We start from the raw sequence: 15,197 nt of genomic DNA on the forward strand, positions 1-15,197 counted from the left end.
TGAGCATACCCACGATTTTCTCAGAACCCTGGGATCCTGCTTATCATGTGACACTGGGACATGGCCGCTTCATTCCTAGGACAAGGTTCTGAGGTGCCTTAGAGCTATGGAGACGGGTGTGATGTGGGGAGTATTTTGTCTGTCCATTATTGTACATCTCTGTTTAGGCCCAACCAGATCCCTGTCCCATCAAAGGAGAAAAGGGTCTCATTTACTGGTAGAACACAATTTCTGCTTTTAGAAAAGGATGATCTTTTCTGTGATCCATGATTTATTCATAGAAAAGCACTGAGTTCACATACTTGCTAAAAAAGGGCGATCATGATACAGAAATGGGAGTGGCTTTTCCTTTTTTTGCCAACCCATTGGGCTGAGACAGTGTAGGGGCCCTTGGCTGGACAGTAACACATTAGTAGCCACGAACAGCAAATACAACTTACTGGTCAGTTTGGAATAAAAAAGATGACAAGTAATTTTCCAAAGAAAAATAAATCAGACAGAAAGGTCCTTAATTCATACTCTAGCTATACCACCCTCCCCTATCAAACCCCACCCAACTCAGGAGCTAAGACAAAACAGTAAACACCCAAGACACCTGTATCCAACTTCTGAGTGCCCTTGCTACCTCCTATAATTTCAGGCTAATCATAGGGGTCATGAAGTAGTAGGAACGTGACACACTGTGGAGGTCAGCATGGGCTGATGGGGACACCCACTAGGACTAGAAATTAGGAAGGGCAATGCTAAAGGAATACCAGCCTCAGCCTCCAGATCAGCTACCAGTAGGACCACGATGCATGTAGGCAGAGGAAGGTTGAGGTAGTCAGAGGAAGAAAACAAGTTTGTGTAAGAAGAACCGTGGAGTGAAAGTGGCCAATCTTAACGCAGAGGGACACTGGTGCTTCGAAGCGTATTTGCTGAGAGAAGGTAAATGGAGGAGGCACAGCGAAGGATAACAACGTTCAGCTAGCAAGAGACTAAGGAATGGGCAAGAGGGAGCTGGCAGAAAGAAGGCACACTCATGCATGAACACTGACAGACTACATGTAGGGACCACTCACCTAGAGGCATATGGTCAGCAGGCATACAGTTAGACACAAACATTTATACACAGGTACCCGTGTGTGCCTAGATACACATATACACTAAACATGGAGACATGAGTACACTGAACACTTAGATATGTATTACCACACACACACACACACACAAAACAGCAAACAAACCCACAGTCTATATGTGTCACATAATTTACACACACAGAACTGACGCAGGCATGCACATGTGTAACTCTGTGCACAGACACATGTTCTTATCCATCCAGATAAACACACGTACAAACTGGAGATGAAGCAGATTCTCTAACGTAAAGGTGACCAGAGCAGATGTATCATGTAAGCTCAGTGACTTCTAGACCTTCGTCTTCTCCCTGCACTTATTATTCAGGTGTTCACCAGGCTCCTGTGTGTGTGAGGCAGAGGCAGGAGCTTCAGTGTTGTCACAGCTTTGTGAGACAAATGTCTAAGTCCAGTCTTGACCTCTGCCCCTCAATGGCCACTAGGCTAGTTGTCCTATCTGTAGGCCATAGTTTCTGCACAGACAAGACTGGGATTTTAACTGTCCATTTTTCTCCCTGCTGCCCCGGCTTATCCACTGCCAACAGCATACACTCTCTCTGTACGGGAAACCTGAGAAATGGTTGTGAGTCTCCTCAGAAAACAAGTCTTCCTCCCACCCACAGCTACTTTAAGTGCCCATCCAATCAGAGTCAGAATTATAAATAGTTACAGCTTTACAATGCTCGACAACACATATTCTATCGTATTTACAGTACCATAAATGCTTCTGTTTCTCTGGTTAAGCAATCCCTGAGACGGAACAGTGTTCTGTGTTTGCCAAGGGAAAGGGGCCAATGGCCAGGACACGCAGGATATAGGGGCGTGAGGTGACATGTTGTGGGGACATCTGATCGGTCTGCAGGGCCCAGCTCCTCCAGGAACAGTGGGGCTGGAGTGAGAAGCTTGCCAAGGCAGGAATACTGGTTAAGGTTGGACTCCCCCCATCCTTAGGTCTATGGTACTTGTGGCTCAGCCACAAGTGCCTGGAGTCCTCTCAGGGTAGATAGATGTTTCGGAGTCCATGTCCTGACCTGGGAGCCCAGGCTGCCCTGGCAACAAGCTATCCACTTTCTCAGCCAAAGCGCTCCCGAACCAGCAGCATCAGCTTCTTCTTGCCTTTGTAAATCTGTTTGAGGTTGTCAATGAATTGGGCAAATTGCAAGTGACCATCCTGGGGCAGTAGGAAGGTCTCCCGAGCCTTGCTCAGAAACTCAATGAACTCTCCGTAATGGCGGGGACTGATGTGTGTTAGGCGGGAGTGTGTGGTGTTGATATAGGCATTGATGGTGGCGTCCAGTAGCTGGCGCAGTGGGGCTTTGTCCGTCGACATGAGCTTTCCAGAGCTGCGGCGGCCTGGGATGCCTGCTAGGCCCGGTGCAGTCACTGTGCACCGCCGCAGGATATCTGAAAGCACTGTGGCACAGTGCACACTCTTCACCACCAGGGGGATGAGAGCTGCCAGTTCATTCTTGCCCAGAGAGTGGCTGAGGGCGCAAGCCCAGAGCACATCGTTGATGGCTGGATGGGTGTCCTGGTTGTAGGCCAGGTTAAGATGGCTCATGGCCAGTGAGGCCAGCTTGAAGGCACGCAGCGGGTAGCCACGGAGCTCCATGTAGCGGGCAATAGTGAACAGCTGTGAATGAGTCATGCCGCCAGAAGCAGCATCAATGGCAATCTGGTAGGCTGCCTCAAAGGCGATGTGGTCTTTCTCACAGAGTGTAAGAGCTGATAAGGCACAGCTCTGTGGGTCCTTCATAGCACATTGCAGGGCCAGTGTGCGAGCACAGCTAGCCAGTTCCTCCCGCTGTGGGTAGTCAAGACTGAGGCGCAGGATGGTGGTGTGGGATACGGCTGTGGCAGCCACAATACTTGTAGCTTCGGTGGGGGTGAAGAGTGTGTACCAGCTCTGCAAGATGCTCACCAGGGCCCGAACACCTGTCAGGGAGAGCCTGTGCTCAGCAGTGGCTACTCGGACTCACTCCAAGTCTGCCCAGATTACCATTTTGGGTCTGAACTTGGCCTGCAGAGACGAGTTCTCCCTCCTCCTCAGCAGCCTTGAGATGATCTGAGGCAAACCAGGGCAAGGGGAACATCCCAGATGGCCAGACCCTGTTTGGGCTCTCTTCCCATCTCTTCCTTCCTAGGCCAGAGAGCTAAAGGTCTCTGCTGTGCCCTCAGCACTTCAAAAAGATGGAGCTACAGAGCCCCAGGCCTGCCTGCCTCAAGGCAGGGCCCTAGTTTCCCTGGGAGTTCTAGCTGAAATAGTTCTAGAATGGATCCCAAGCCTCCAAGTTGTCTATGGTTTTCCAGAAGCATAGAAAGAAACAGGGCCCACTCCCGCCCAAGGGAGTGCAAGGGGACTGCTGGCTGAAAATGCATTTTTTTTTTGGACATTTCTCTAATCAGGGAGGGTCAAAGTGCTGCTGACATCAGGGTGTGGTCCAAACAATGAGGGTGGGGTTAGGTTGACAGACCTGAGGCCATCTTCTAACAGCACATCCTTTCCCAGGCTGCCAGGAATAGAAATGTGACAGCTCTAAGGATTCACTGTCCTGTCCCAAACACTGGACCTACAAATTCCCCAAGAGGAAGAGGGAGGTGGGAGACTTACCCACTTCTGTAGCACAAGTAACCAACCATCGAACCATCTCTCGGCGCCTCCAGTTAAGGGTTGATAAGGTCATTCGCATTACCTAGACACAAGAGGCATTTCCAGGAGGCCAAGCCTAATAGATAGCAGCCTCTCTTCCCTTCTACTTTGTACTATTCTTTCATGAAAAGGACATTTTTTGTTTGCCCAAGACAGGGTCTCATGTAACCCAGGCTGGCTTTCTAGTGTCCATGACCTTGAACTTCTAATTGTTCTGCTTCTACCTCCCCAACACTGATCTTAGAGATGTATCCCACTATGCCCAGTGTATGCAATATTAGGGGTCTTGTTGCATGTAAGTAAGTACTCTACCAAATGAGATACATTCCCAGCCCAACAACAAATGTTTTCATTATTTAAATAGTGGTCTTTCCTCTGTGTGTGGATGTTTAATTTCTCCCCACCCTACTCTCTAGACATGAGGCTTCTCTCAGGACTGACAATATATAAGACTCTTATCATACCTTGACTAACTTGGAGGAAGTAGGGGAAGGTAGAGAAGATGGAGACCCTATAGTGCCTAAAGCTACTTTACTTCTGGCCTTAACTTTAAAACGGAAGTCAATGTTATAGAGTCCTCACCTTCTGTCTACTCCAGAACTTAAATTCTGGAAGACAGAAAGAACCAGACATAGCTATGTTCAGTCCTTGGAATATCTTTTTCTAATTGTCAGTAGGACAGAAACCTAAAGCTGGGACAGTGGTCTCATACCCTTACCTGTAACCCCAGCTCCAGGGCCACATTGAGCAGAGTGCTATCTGTGCTGCTGTCCGTGGGAGTAGCAATCTTGAATGCATCTTGAGCCAGCTTGAAGATGAGGGAGGAAGAATGAATGTGCTTCTGTATTGCTTCCAGAATAGTTCGTAGCCTCAGAGTATCCCCTATAGTCAAAAGAAAGGTAGGGACAGGGTTCATTTGAGAGTTTCCCTAGACAGTAAGCTGTTCATAATAGACACTACTTGAGCTATGAAAATTTGCCTGATGCTTCTGACTGCTACCATCCCTTCTGGTGGGTCAAGTGTCTCTCCTAAACTCTCTGGTTGAGCTTTCTGTTCCTAGGCACCCACATGAATTCACCTTGCCCATCTTTTTTCCTAAAAGTTGTGTATTGCATATTGCAAGAAGTCAGTCTGAAAATGCTGCATTCTGTGTGATTCCAACTGTATCACACTATAGTTGCCAGTGTTCAGGAGAAATGGGGGAAGGTTTGATGAGCATAGGAGTTTTTAGGGCAGTGAAAGGAGCCAGTATGACATTGTAATTATGTACTCATGTAAACTGTGTAACACAGAAACAATGTACTTTAAAGTGTGGACTTGAGTTAATATTTTAATTGGTTCACCAAATATATATGGGAGAGGTAAGAGGCTGGAGAGATGGCTCAGTGGAAGAGCACTGAGGTCACTTCCAGAGGACCTGGGTTCAATTCTCACTACCCACATGGCAGCTCACAACTTCTTCTTCTTCTTTTTTTTTTTTTTTTTTTTTTTTTTTTGGTTTTTCGAGACAGGTTTCTCTGTATTGTTTTGGAGGCTGTCCTGCAACTCGCTCTGTAGAAGACCAGGCTGGCCTCAAACTCACAGAGATCCTCCTGCGTCTGCCTCCCAAGTGCTGGGATTAAAGGCGTGCACTACCAATGCCCAGCTCAGTTCACAACTTCTATAACTCCGGCTGAAGGGAACTGGAGGCCCTCTTTTGACCTCTATGGGTACCAGGAACACACACAATACACAGGTCTATATATGCAGGCAAAACACCAATATATACAAAATAAAATAACTTTTAGGACCAAGATGTTGGCAACAACATAGAACAACAGAAACTCGAACTGCTGAGGGAATGTAAAATAGCATAGCCACTTTGGAAGAGATTTGGCAGGGTTTTGTTTTGTTTTGAACAAAGCTAAATGTAGTCACAACATATGTTTCAGCAGTCATGTTCCTAGGTATTACTCAAATGAGTAAAAAACATATACATACCCAAATGGAATATTTATATATCTATTCATCCCCCAAAGCAACCAAAATGTTCTTCAAAAGGTTTGAAAAGATAAATTGCATTATGTCCATACAATAGAATGTTATCTAGTAATAAAACAAAATAATCTGGGCAGTGGTGGCGCGTGCCTTTAATCCCCCCACTTGGGAGGCAGAGGCAGAGGCAGGCGGGTCTCTGTGAGTTCAAGACCAGCCTGGTCTATAAGAGCTAGTTCCAGGACAGTCTCCAAAGCCACAGAGAAAACAGAGAAACACTGTCTTGAACCCCGCCCCCAAAAAAGGAATTGTGCCAGGCAGTGACAGCATTCAGTCTTAGTACTCAGGAGGCAGAGACAGGTGGATCTCTGTGAGTTGGAGGCCTGGTTGTTACACAGAGAAACCCTGTCTCAAAAGAACCAACCAAACAAAATAATAATAAACAGACAAGAATCATTTGATTATGGTGCTGAGGAGATGGGTTTTGGTAAAGAGAGCATATTGTTCTTGCAGAGTACCCAAGTTCAGTTCCCAGCACCTATGTCAGGGGGCTCACCTATAACTCCGTTGTGAGGAGATCAGAAACCTCTGACATCATCTGACACTGGTACTCAGGTACACAAACACATAGTATGAAATAATTTTTTAAAAATTTAAAAATTACTTGATTCTATATATTCAGGGTTTTACAATTAGTAACTAAGGCAAACCTCTGGTCTGAACCCAGGCACTTTTTTTTTTTTTTTTTTTTTTTTTTTTTTTCGAGACAGGGTTTCTCTGTGGCTTTGGAGGCTGTCCTGGAACTCACTTGGTAGTCCAGGCTGGTCTCGAACTCACAGAGATCCGCCTGCCTCTGCCTCCCGAGTGCTGGGATTACCCAGGCACTTTCTAATGAGCAGTCAACATGAAGATCCACACTGCTCTTGTCAACACAGAACACATGGCTTCTCTTTTTCAGCAGACTACAGGCTCTGGGTGGGCAGGCACCGTGGGGATGCTGTCGGCTATTGTCTACCTGCACTTACCTTTGGCAGCAGTCAGCATGGTAGAGGCTAGTTCGCACTGCTGTGATTCCAAATGTCCGAGTGTGAACCAACGAGGATAACGGCTGGGCACCACAGACACCATGTGATGGGGGTGGGAAGTGTCGCCTGCAGAAGATGAGTTTTCTAGAACAGGTAACCTAGAAGACCCAGGAAGAATCATCAGCTTCATTTAGACTCTGACCATTGTGTCCCCCTTTAGGGAAGTTTGCTTTTTGCTGGGGGAAGACCCAGGGAAGGACAGGTTGAAAGCTTTGAAGGTTTTTTTTTTTTTTGTTTTTTGTCTTTTTTTTTAAGATTTATTTATTATGTATACAGTGGTCTGTCTGCATGTATGGCAGCAGGCCAGAAGAAGGCACCAGATCTCATTACAGATGATTGTGAACCACCATGCAGTTGCTGGGAATTGGAACTCAGGACATTTGGAAGGGCAATCAGTGCTCTTAACCTCTGAGCCATCTTTCTAGCCCCTTTGAAGGGTTTTAAATCTACAATATATATCAGGCAAGGTGCCTGGCACCTGGAAACTTCAAGCTGAATAGTTCCCACTATCAAGAGATTTGACCAGCACATAGAGTGCCATAGGGTTATCTTGGAGAGCATAAGGAACACATGTCAAAGAATTTCCTTTTTAGCTACGGAGTTCTATCAGTCTTATGGCCTAACTAAAACTCTTCCCCTGTGTGGTCTGCCACATCCCAGAGATCTATACTCGTAAAACAAGGATCTCATTCTAGTTTGAAAAGAGAATTCTCATAGAGCATTGTTTCTAGGCCTTGGGGCATACATATTTATCTCTGCTTCTCCCACGCTCCCCTAGAGATCTGTATACCTGGATCCAAGACTGAATGGAGTTATGGAAGGACATAAATCCTTTCTCAGGCTGCCCAAGTGGCTCCAAAGCAGGGAGGCACCATATTTATTATATCTCATGGGCCTGCTCAGACAATCTAGCATGAGTATGGGGAGGGGCCAAGTATTTCATTAATAAAGAATCCCAGATCCTAAATCATATGGAATACCTAAGCTGCTATAAGAGAGGGAAAGGGGAGTAGGATAAGCAGAGAGAGGGCACTGAAGATTTATGCATTGGTGAAGACAAACAGGCTGGACATGGGCTACCCACCTCATGGCTCGTAAGGCTAACTTATAGGACAGGTCTGGATCGTGAGGCAGCAGAGCAGAGAACAAATACTTTGCAAAGGTGTGCATAGGAACACTCTCCCGGTGGATAACTTCTCCTAGACCGCTGAAGGGGCCTCCTGAAGGAAGAAGATGAGCAAGCAAACTATTATTTATTTGTTTATTTATTTTTGTTTTTTTGAGACAGAGTTTCTCTGTGTAGTCCTGGGTGTCCTATAGATCAGACCTCGAACTCAGAGATACACTTGCTTCTGCCTTCGGAGTGCTGGGATTAAAGGTGTGAACCACCACCACCCAGTTTATTTATTTTTGTATGCTTATTCCAGTCTAGATTCAGGAGCCCAGGGACCCATCTGAGTTTGTCTGCTATACATAGGACCCTTCATTACTCTTTAATGTCATAAATATTTCTATGACTGTGCTATATCAGAGAAGAGGGCCAAAGATTGTGTTACTGTAGTTCTCTTTTTTTCTTACCTTCCAGCAGCAAGATGCACTGTTTCCGCAATGTCTGTACTAGCTCGTCATCCAGCTGCAGTTCCTGGAGTTGGCTTAGGAGTTGCTCCTCGTTACGGCACACCTTGTCTTGTGCATAGAGGCCTTCAGGCATTACCCTCTGTTGACCCATGCCCATCAGAGCAACTTCCAGGGCCAATGACAGGTATGACTCATTGCTGTTTGGGCAGCCTGAAGCCACAGGTACATGCTGGTACACAGGTAGTCTGCTTTCATTCATATCTGAGGGCAACAGGCATACCAGGTTCTTAGGACAGTTCTAGTAGGTTTTTCTGTGCCTACACCCATCCCAATTTGGGATATCAGTTGCTTAATAGTTATCACAAAGCTAAAGCCTCAAAGCAGTAAGAAAAATACACTCACTGAAAAAAAATGTTAAGACTCACAAAGATTCCTATATAACCCACAAATTGGCCAGGCCAGTCAGGGAAGCATACCTATGTCTTACCTTTTGCCAGTGCATTATATAATCTCATAATTGTTTTTGTGTCTGTTTCTGTTACCTCAGTGGGAGCACCTTAAAGGAGGGAGACCATCTCACTGTCCTATGTTTCTCTAGGTCCTGACACTAGAAGAGCAGTGTATGTCAGTGGTAAACAAATAAATCAAGTGCAACTTCAGGTTGTTCAAGCCATAAATGTCATTGTGTAGCTGAAGGTGACTAAAGATGTGGACTCCCTATGCAGGAGATCAGGAGGAGTCAGGGCCTGCCCTAGTTTGGCTTGGGTTAACTCTTACATCTCCATCCGAGACACCTGACTCCATCCAGTTTAACTCTTACTTTAGTAACACTTGCATCTTCTATATTATGATTTTATATGCTCCACTCAGAATTTCAGGAAGCTAACACTGGTTTAAGAGCCAGTGCCTTAGTTGGGTATGATGGCATATGCCTGTAGTTTTAGCTCCTCAGGATACTATGGTGAGAGGATGGTCTGAGTTCATGAGTTCAAAACCAGCATGAGGAATAAAAAGGGATATATGGGAGAGTTTAGAGGGAAGAAAGGGAAGGGAGAAATGACACATTTATATTATAGTCTCAAAAACAAAACAAACAAAAAATATCTTGATCCCCCCCCTTTTTTTTCTATTAAGTAGCTTTGGAAGATAAGTAAGAGGCAGGTAATGCTAGGATCACATAAAAATTAGTCATAATTTCTGCTTACAAGCAGCTGACAGTGTGGTTAAGAGATATTTGTAGACACTGTAATGCAATGGACTAATACAAAAATAAATGAAAAAATTAAACAGTGATAGCACAAAGGAAAGAAGAAGCAATTGTGTACCTAGCCTAGCTATTGTGTGACAGTTAGGCTATTCTCCACATGTGGAAAACTGGTACAAAGCCACCATGAGGGAGAGTGTTAAAAGAAAACCAGAGTATTGCTTGGTAGCTAGTTAGATGTTGGCAGGCTTAAAGGTCACTGGGTACTGACTTCTTCATAATCAGCAGCTATAAAATGAGGATTTGAAACTTCAGGTTTGATTGCTAGTCAAGAGAACTGGATCTGGGACTGGAGAGCTGGCCCAGCAGTTACGAGCTTTTACTGCTCTTCCATTCCTAGCACCCATGTCAAGTGGCTCACAACTACTTGTTACTCTAGCTCCAGGGGCATCTGACGCCTCTTTTAAAAAGAAATAAACAAAGTGGAGGTGGGAGGGGATCCTCTGAGTTTTATCTCTGGCCTAGGGTGGGGAAATGACATTTTATTCTGCAGGAGAAAAATTACTATTTAGCTGCAGGCTTTCTGGTAAAAAATAAAGAGTTATCATTGCATTCTTTCTTAATACCTGGATAGGAAGCTGCCCTTAAGATGTCTGTAATAGCAGGTTTAGAAGTAGTATAAAGCCTACCTAAGTTTTAGATCTCTATAGTCATTGTTCCCTCTCTGAGGGTGTTCTGCTGTACAATGGCCCCTCCAGCCACTGTCCACTCCCCTTTAGACAGTGTACCACTTTACCTGTAATAAAATCTAATCATCTACACTATACTCTATGTGTCTTGTATAATTTTTTAAAAATTTGTTTCCTTTGGAGACAGGGTCTCACTATGTAGTCTTGGCTGGCCTTGAACTTGCTATGTGTAGACAACTTTAGAGATCTGCCTACTTTTGCCTCCTGAGTGCTGGGATTAAAGGTCCACACCATCAATCTCAGTTCTGTCTAAATTCTCTCAACAGAGATCACAAGGATTGGGGCGTCCAGGGGAAACTAGCAGAAGATCTTGCTAATGATATTATATGATTTCAAAGACAGATACTTCTTTGTTTTCTGAGGTGGGGTCTTACACTTTTTTTTGTTTTGTTTTTCAAGACAGGTTTTCTCTGTGGTTTTGGAGGCTGTCCTGGAACTAGCTCTTGTAGACCAGACTGGTCTCGAACTCAGAGATCCACCTGCCTCTGTCTCCCGAGTGCTGGGACTAACGGCGTGCATCACCACCGCCCGGTGACTTACACACTCTTGCTGGAAGTTCTATTCCATTTCCAGACTACTCTGAACTTTTGACCTCTGATTCCTGAAATTCCTGTAACCTTTCTTACTTCCCTAAGGAAGCTAGCAAGGAAAATAGGAACGCAAGATATGCACGGCCAGACCACAGAGAGAAGGCTGCCATGGGCAGTCCTGGTTTGTCCCAGGCTGGCTCCTGTACCTGACACTTCCATGTAGCTGTCATCATTCAGGCGGCAGGCCTCAGTCAGAGTGAGAAACAGGCAGCCAATGGGATCCAGGGGATGGCCCACCCAGCCCTCCAGGTTTGTGATTGCTGTGGTTCCTCTCTGCAACAATTCTGGAAATAAGCAGGTTCCAAGTTTTAGACAGATAGAGATGGGAATTGCATTTTTCTTCTCCTAATTAGTATCATTCGGGCCCTGACCAGAAAGTCAAAGGAAAGCTCCCCTCATTGTCATGTCTCTGTTTGACTGGTCTGATCACAAGCTCACCAGCCAGTTCTACTTTAGACCGTGTGCTGGCAGTGCATATGTGGAGACAGCTTTCCGGTCTTAATGGGCCTTCACCTGCCCTGTGATGGGCAGACACCATTGTCCCTATTTTACAAATAATAAAGCCGAGATTCACAGGAACAGCACGAGGCACCCCATTCAGCAGGAATTCTCAAGCCCATGGTCCTGAATTAAAATCAGGTTCTGGGTTTTTTTTTTTTATCTCCTGAGGATCCTTGTGACCCTCAGAATCCAAGATGTTAAAGGATTCCTAAGCACTATACCTTTCTTCTGGTGTTTGTAGATCTCTAGCTGCCGCTGCTGCTGCAACCTCAGAGTATTGATGATGGCCACCGTGAGTCTGAGCGCCTCTTTCGGATACCCGTGAGATCGCAGCGCATCAACCCGAGCACAGGCTGTAGGCACATGCTCTACCAAGCAAGAAGAAAATATTTTGGTTGAGTTCAAATCAGGAAAGTTCATGTTTGACATGACAAAGGGAATCTGTTCAGTCCAGTTTTTCAGTTTCAGCTTCGCATTGCTTTGTAACAGGGACTGTGTTTTATCTTCAAGAATACAAATTTTTTATATATGGCTAGAGATAGCCTGGAAAAGCAGAACACAGAGATCTGCTGGCCTCTGTCTCCTGAGTGTGCCACTATGCCTAGTAACTGTTAACCTCTCCTTCCTTCCTCCCTCCCTCCCTCCCTCCATCCCTCCCTTCCTTCCTTCCTTCTTTCTTGAGACAGGGTTTCTCTGTGTGGCCCTGGCTATACTGGAACTCCCTCTATAGACTGCATTGACCTTGAACTCACAGAGATCTACCTGCCTCTGCTTCCCAAGTGCTAGGATTAAAGGTGTGCTAAAATTATAGAAATAATTTAGAATAATTATAAAAATGAAACTGAGACTGGGAGATGGAAGCAGGAAGATTGCTGGGGTTTATTGGCTAGTCAGTCTAGCTGAATTGGTAAGCTCCAGGTTTAGGGACAGATTCTCTCAAAATATATGGTACAAAGAGATTGAGGAAGATAACTGATGTCTACTTCAGTCCTTTACATGCACACCCATACATCTGAATGCTTAAACACACACACACACACACACACACACACACACACAAAATAATGCAGAAGCTTTAAACATATAAATAAGCAAAATACAAAATAAAAATAAGGTAACTTCTATTTACAGATTCATGTATATTTATCCACACTTTTCACTTTTAAACCAAATTTTGGATATTATAATTATTGTTTTATAACTTAATAGTACATTGTAAATATTTTTCTATGGCATTAAGTATGCTTATATAACATTCAAGATAGATACATGTCATCCCACTGACTATTCATCTACTCGTTAATCAAATTGGATATTGAAATAATTCCCAATACCCATCTGTACATCATTTATTTCTGTGCTGTAATGAGCCCCTCAGTCTGCTTGCTTGCTTTATTTATTTAGTTAGCTGGGTTTTGGAAACAGAATCTCACTGTGTAACCCTGGCTGGTTTAGAACTTGCTACATAGACCACACTGGCATTGAACTCAGAGATCCACCTGCCTCTGCCTTCCAAATTCTGAAGTTAAGGTATGTGTAAAAAAATCAGGCTCCTAAGCTGTATTTTAGAATGAGTGTTATCTAATAAAGTTAGGGATAAACTGACTGTAGAGAAGACAACTATTGCAGAAGAAGTTTAAACTGGATGAAACAGTTCTATCTCGTTATAAAGGATGCTAGGAAGATGAGACAGAGAAGAGGAAGACAGCCTGGTGATGAACACAGACTGCATCCTAGTTATTAGCACAGAGTAACTGGTTTCAAACACTGTATTTTTATGTGTGTGTGCTCATGTATGCTCATATGTGTGGAGTCCAGAGAACATTCTTGGGCGTTACCCACAGACATTATCCACCTCTTAAAATTTTTTACATGTTATTTATTATTATTGTGTGTGTGTGTGTGTGTGTGTGTGTGTGTGTGTGTGCATGCCACACACTGCATGTGGAGATCAAAGGGTACATTTCAGGAATAGGTTCTTTCCTTCCACTATAGGCCCCAGCAATCAAATTCAGGTCATCAAACTTGTGCAGCAAATGTTTCTACCCACACAGCTGTTTTGTTAGCTCCTTTTGTTAAAGACAGGGTCTCTCACTGGCTTGTAACTAGCCACTTACTCTTGGCTAGGCTAGCTAGCAAGCTCCAGTGATCTGCTGTCTCTGCCTCCCCACTACTGGGATTGTAAGTACATATTACCATGCCTGGATTCTTTTACATGGGCCCTGGGGATTAAACTCTGGTGCTTAGTCATCAAGTTAACCGCCTCAGTTCCCATAGTGCTTTTCAAGCAAAACATATAAGATTAGAGCAGACTATAATGTTGAAAGTGTGTGAACTGATGTCTAGTGGTTTCGTTATTACTCTTTAGTATGTATCAACTGCTTTATCTTCTTCTCAAAGCTTAGAGAAAGGATACAAATCTCTACCAGAGATTGCTACATCCCAGTTAAGCACACATATGAAGCAGGTCTCAAATAAATGTCCTGAGTTGATAGTAAACGCTCTAAAAAGAATGTTACAGACCATAAGTTGTAGCTAGTGTTGCTGGGACTTATACTGCTGACTCATGTGGGCCTGGTTCAGGTAGGCTTGAACCCTGACATTCTTGGAGCACAGGACTTACCAAGCCACAGTGGCTGGCCATGGGAATTAAAAAGCAGTCGCTCATTTTCCCGCTGGCAGGCAGGAGCTGCATAGATATCACTGCTGATTATTCGCTGTAGGTGGCTGTCCTGCCAATGTAATTCACGGCCTTCAATGGCTCTAGTGAAGACTGTTCGTCTTGGTCTGGATAAAGAGTCTGGGGGAGGAAAAAGAAAGGCTGAATATTCTGAAGTTCTACACCTGGTCTTCTTTAGGTGGGAGACTGACCAGAAGAACAGTCTGGACATTCTGCCTGGGCACTTGTGCTGTCTCCTTAAATAAGCCTTTTGTACATTTATGTTCTCTATCAAAACAAACAAACAAAAACCCAAAACACCTTATACGGAGGCCTATGAATCCCTTCCTCTTTGAACAGCCTTCTCCTAGTTCAGAGTCAGGTGAGGCTGGAAGGGACAGATGTGCTCTGCTACTCAGTCGTTAGAATATAAACTGCTCTGCATAGCAGTCAGAGAAGGAAAGAGGCAGCTCGACAATACCCTAACTAATCATAGCTTGTTTCATTTGCAGCATGACCCTTATCTTACTGAGGGCTTCTGGGATGTTCATGTCAGAAACTACAAAACCTACACAGCAGCTGGGCACAGGAAGCTCACAAGTTTGAGGCTAGCTTGGTTTATATAATATTCTGGTTTAACAAACAACACTCCCTGCTTCAGGTCCCCTAAAAATAAAAAACAAAAACAAAAAACCCAAACAACTCCCCTGGAAAACAAAAGAAAATAAAAACTACAAACTAAAACAAGCCCCCAAAAAGATAACCTTTGAGTAGCTTTGTGAGGTGGTGCGTGTCTGCAGTCCCAGCTACTGAAGGAGATCTGTTGAGCCAGGAATGCAGTAAAGACTGTCTCAGAGAGGGGGAGGGGGTGAGGAGGAGCAGAGAGCATTTGAATGCCAATGTGTAGGAACTAAGAGGCAAGCCGTAGCGACAATTAAGAGAACATTCCAGGTGGGAAGAGTAGCAAGCACCAAGCCCTGAGGTAGGAATGTATTTGGGGAATGTGTGAAAACATCAAGGAGGCCAGACTAGCCAGATGGAATGAGTAAGCGTTAGGCAGCCACTTGCAACAGTTTGTCAGAGATAATG

The 15,197-nt window shown here is 44.6% G+C and overlaps 1 protein-coding gene across 1 annotated transcript in view; it reads right to left on the reverse strand.

The window, feature by feature from the left end:
- Positions 1-248: 248 nt before the first annotated feature.
- Zswim5 (zinc finger SWIM-type containing 5) overlaps positions 249-15,197 on the reverse strand; it is a 114,157-nt gene continuing 99,208 nt past the window's right edge. Inside the window, exons 6-14 of the mRNA XM_040756887.1 lie at positions 14,073-14,249; positions 11,671-11,817; positions 11,095-11,232; positions 8,406-8,666; positions 7,912-8,047; positions 6,768-6,925; positions 4,487-4,650; positions 3,730-3,811; positions 249-3,053 (exon numbers count right to left, since the gene is read on the reverse strand). Coding sequence (XP_040612821.1) covers positions 2,191-3,053; positions 3,730-3,811; positions 4,487-4,650; positions 6,768-6,925; positions 7,912-8,047; positions 8,406-8,666; positions 11,095-11,232; positions 11,671-11,817; positions 14,073-14,249 — 2,126 coding nt within the window. The 3' untranslated portion in view covers positions 249-2,190. The remainder of the gene's footprint in view (positions 3,054-3,729; positions 3,812-4,486; positions 4,651-6,767; positions 6,926-7,911; positions 8,048-8,405; positions 8,667-11,094; positions 11,233-11,670; positions 11,818-14,072; positions 14,250-15,197) is intronic.

Source organism: Mesocricetus auratus, unplaced genomic scaffold, assembly GCF_017639785.1.
Source record: "Mesocricetus auratus isolate SY011 unplaced genomic scaffold, BCM_Maur_2.0 Super-Scaffold_100014, whole genome shotgun sequence".
NCBI classification, from domain to species: Eukaryota; Metazoa; Chordata; class Mammalia; order Rodentia; family Cricetidae; genus Mesocricetus; species Mesocricetus auratus.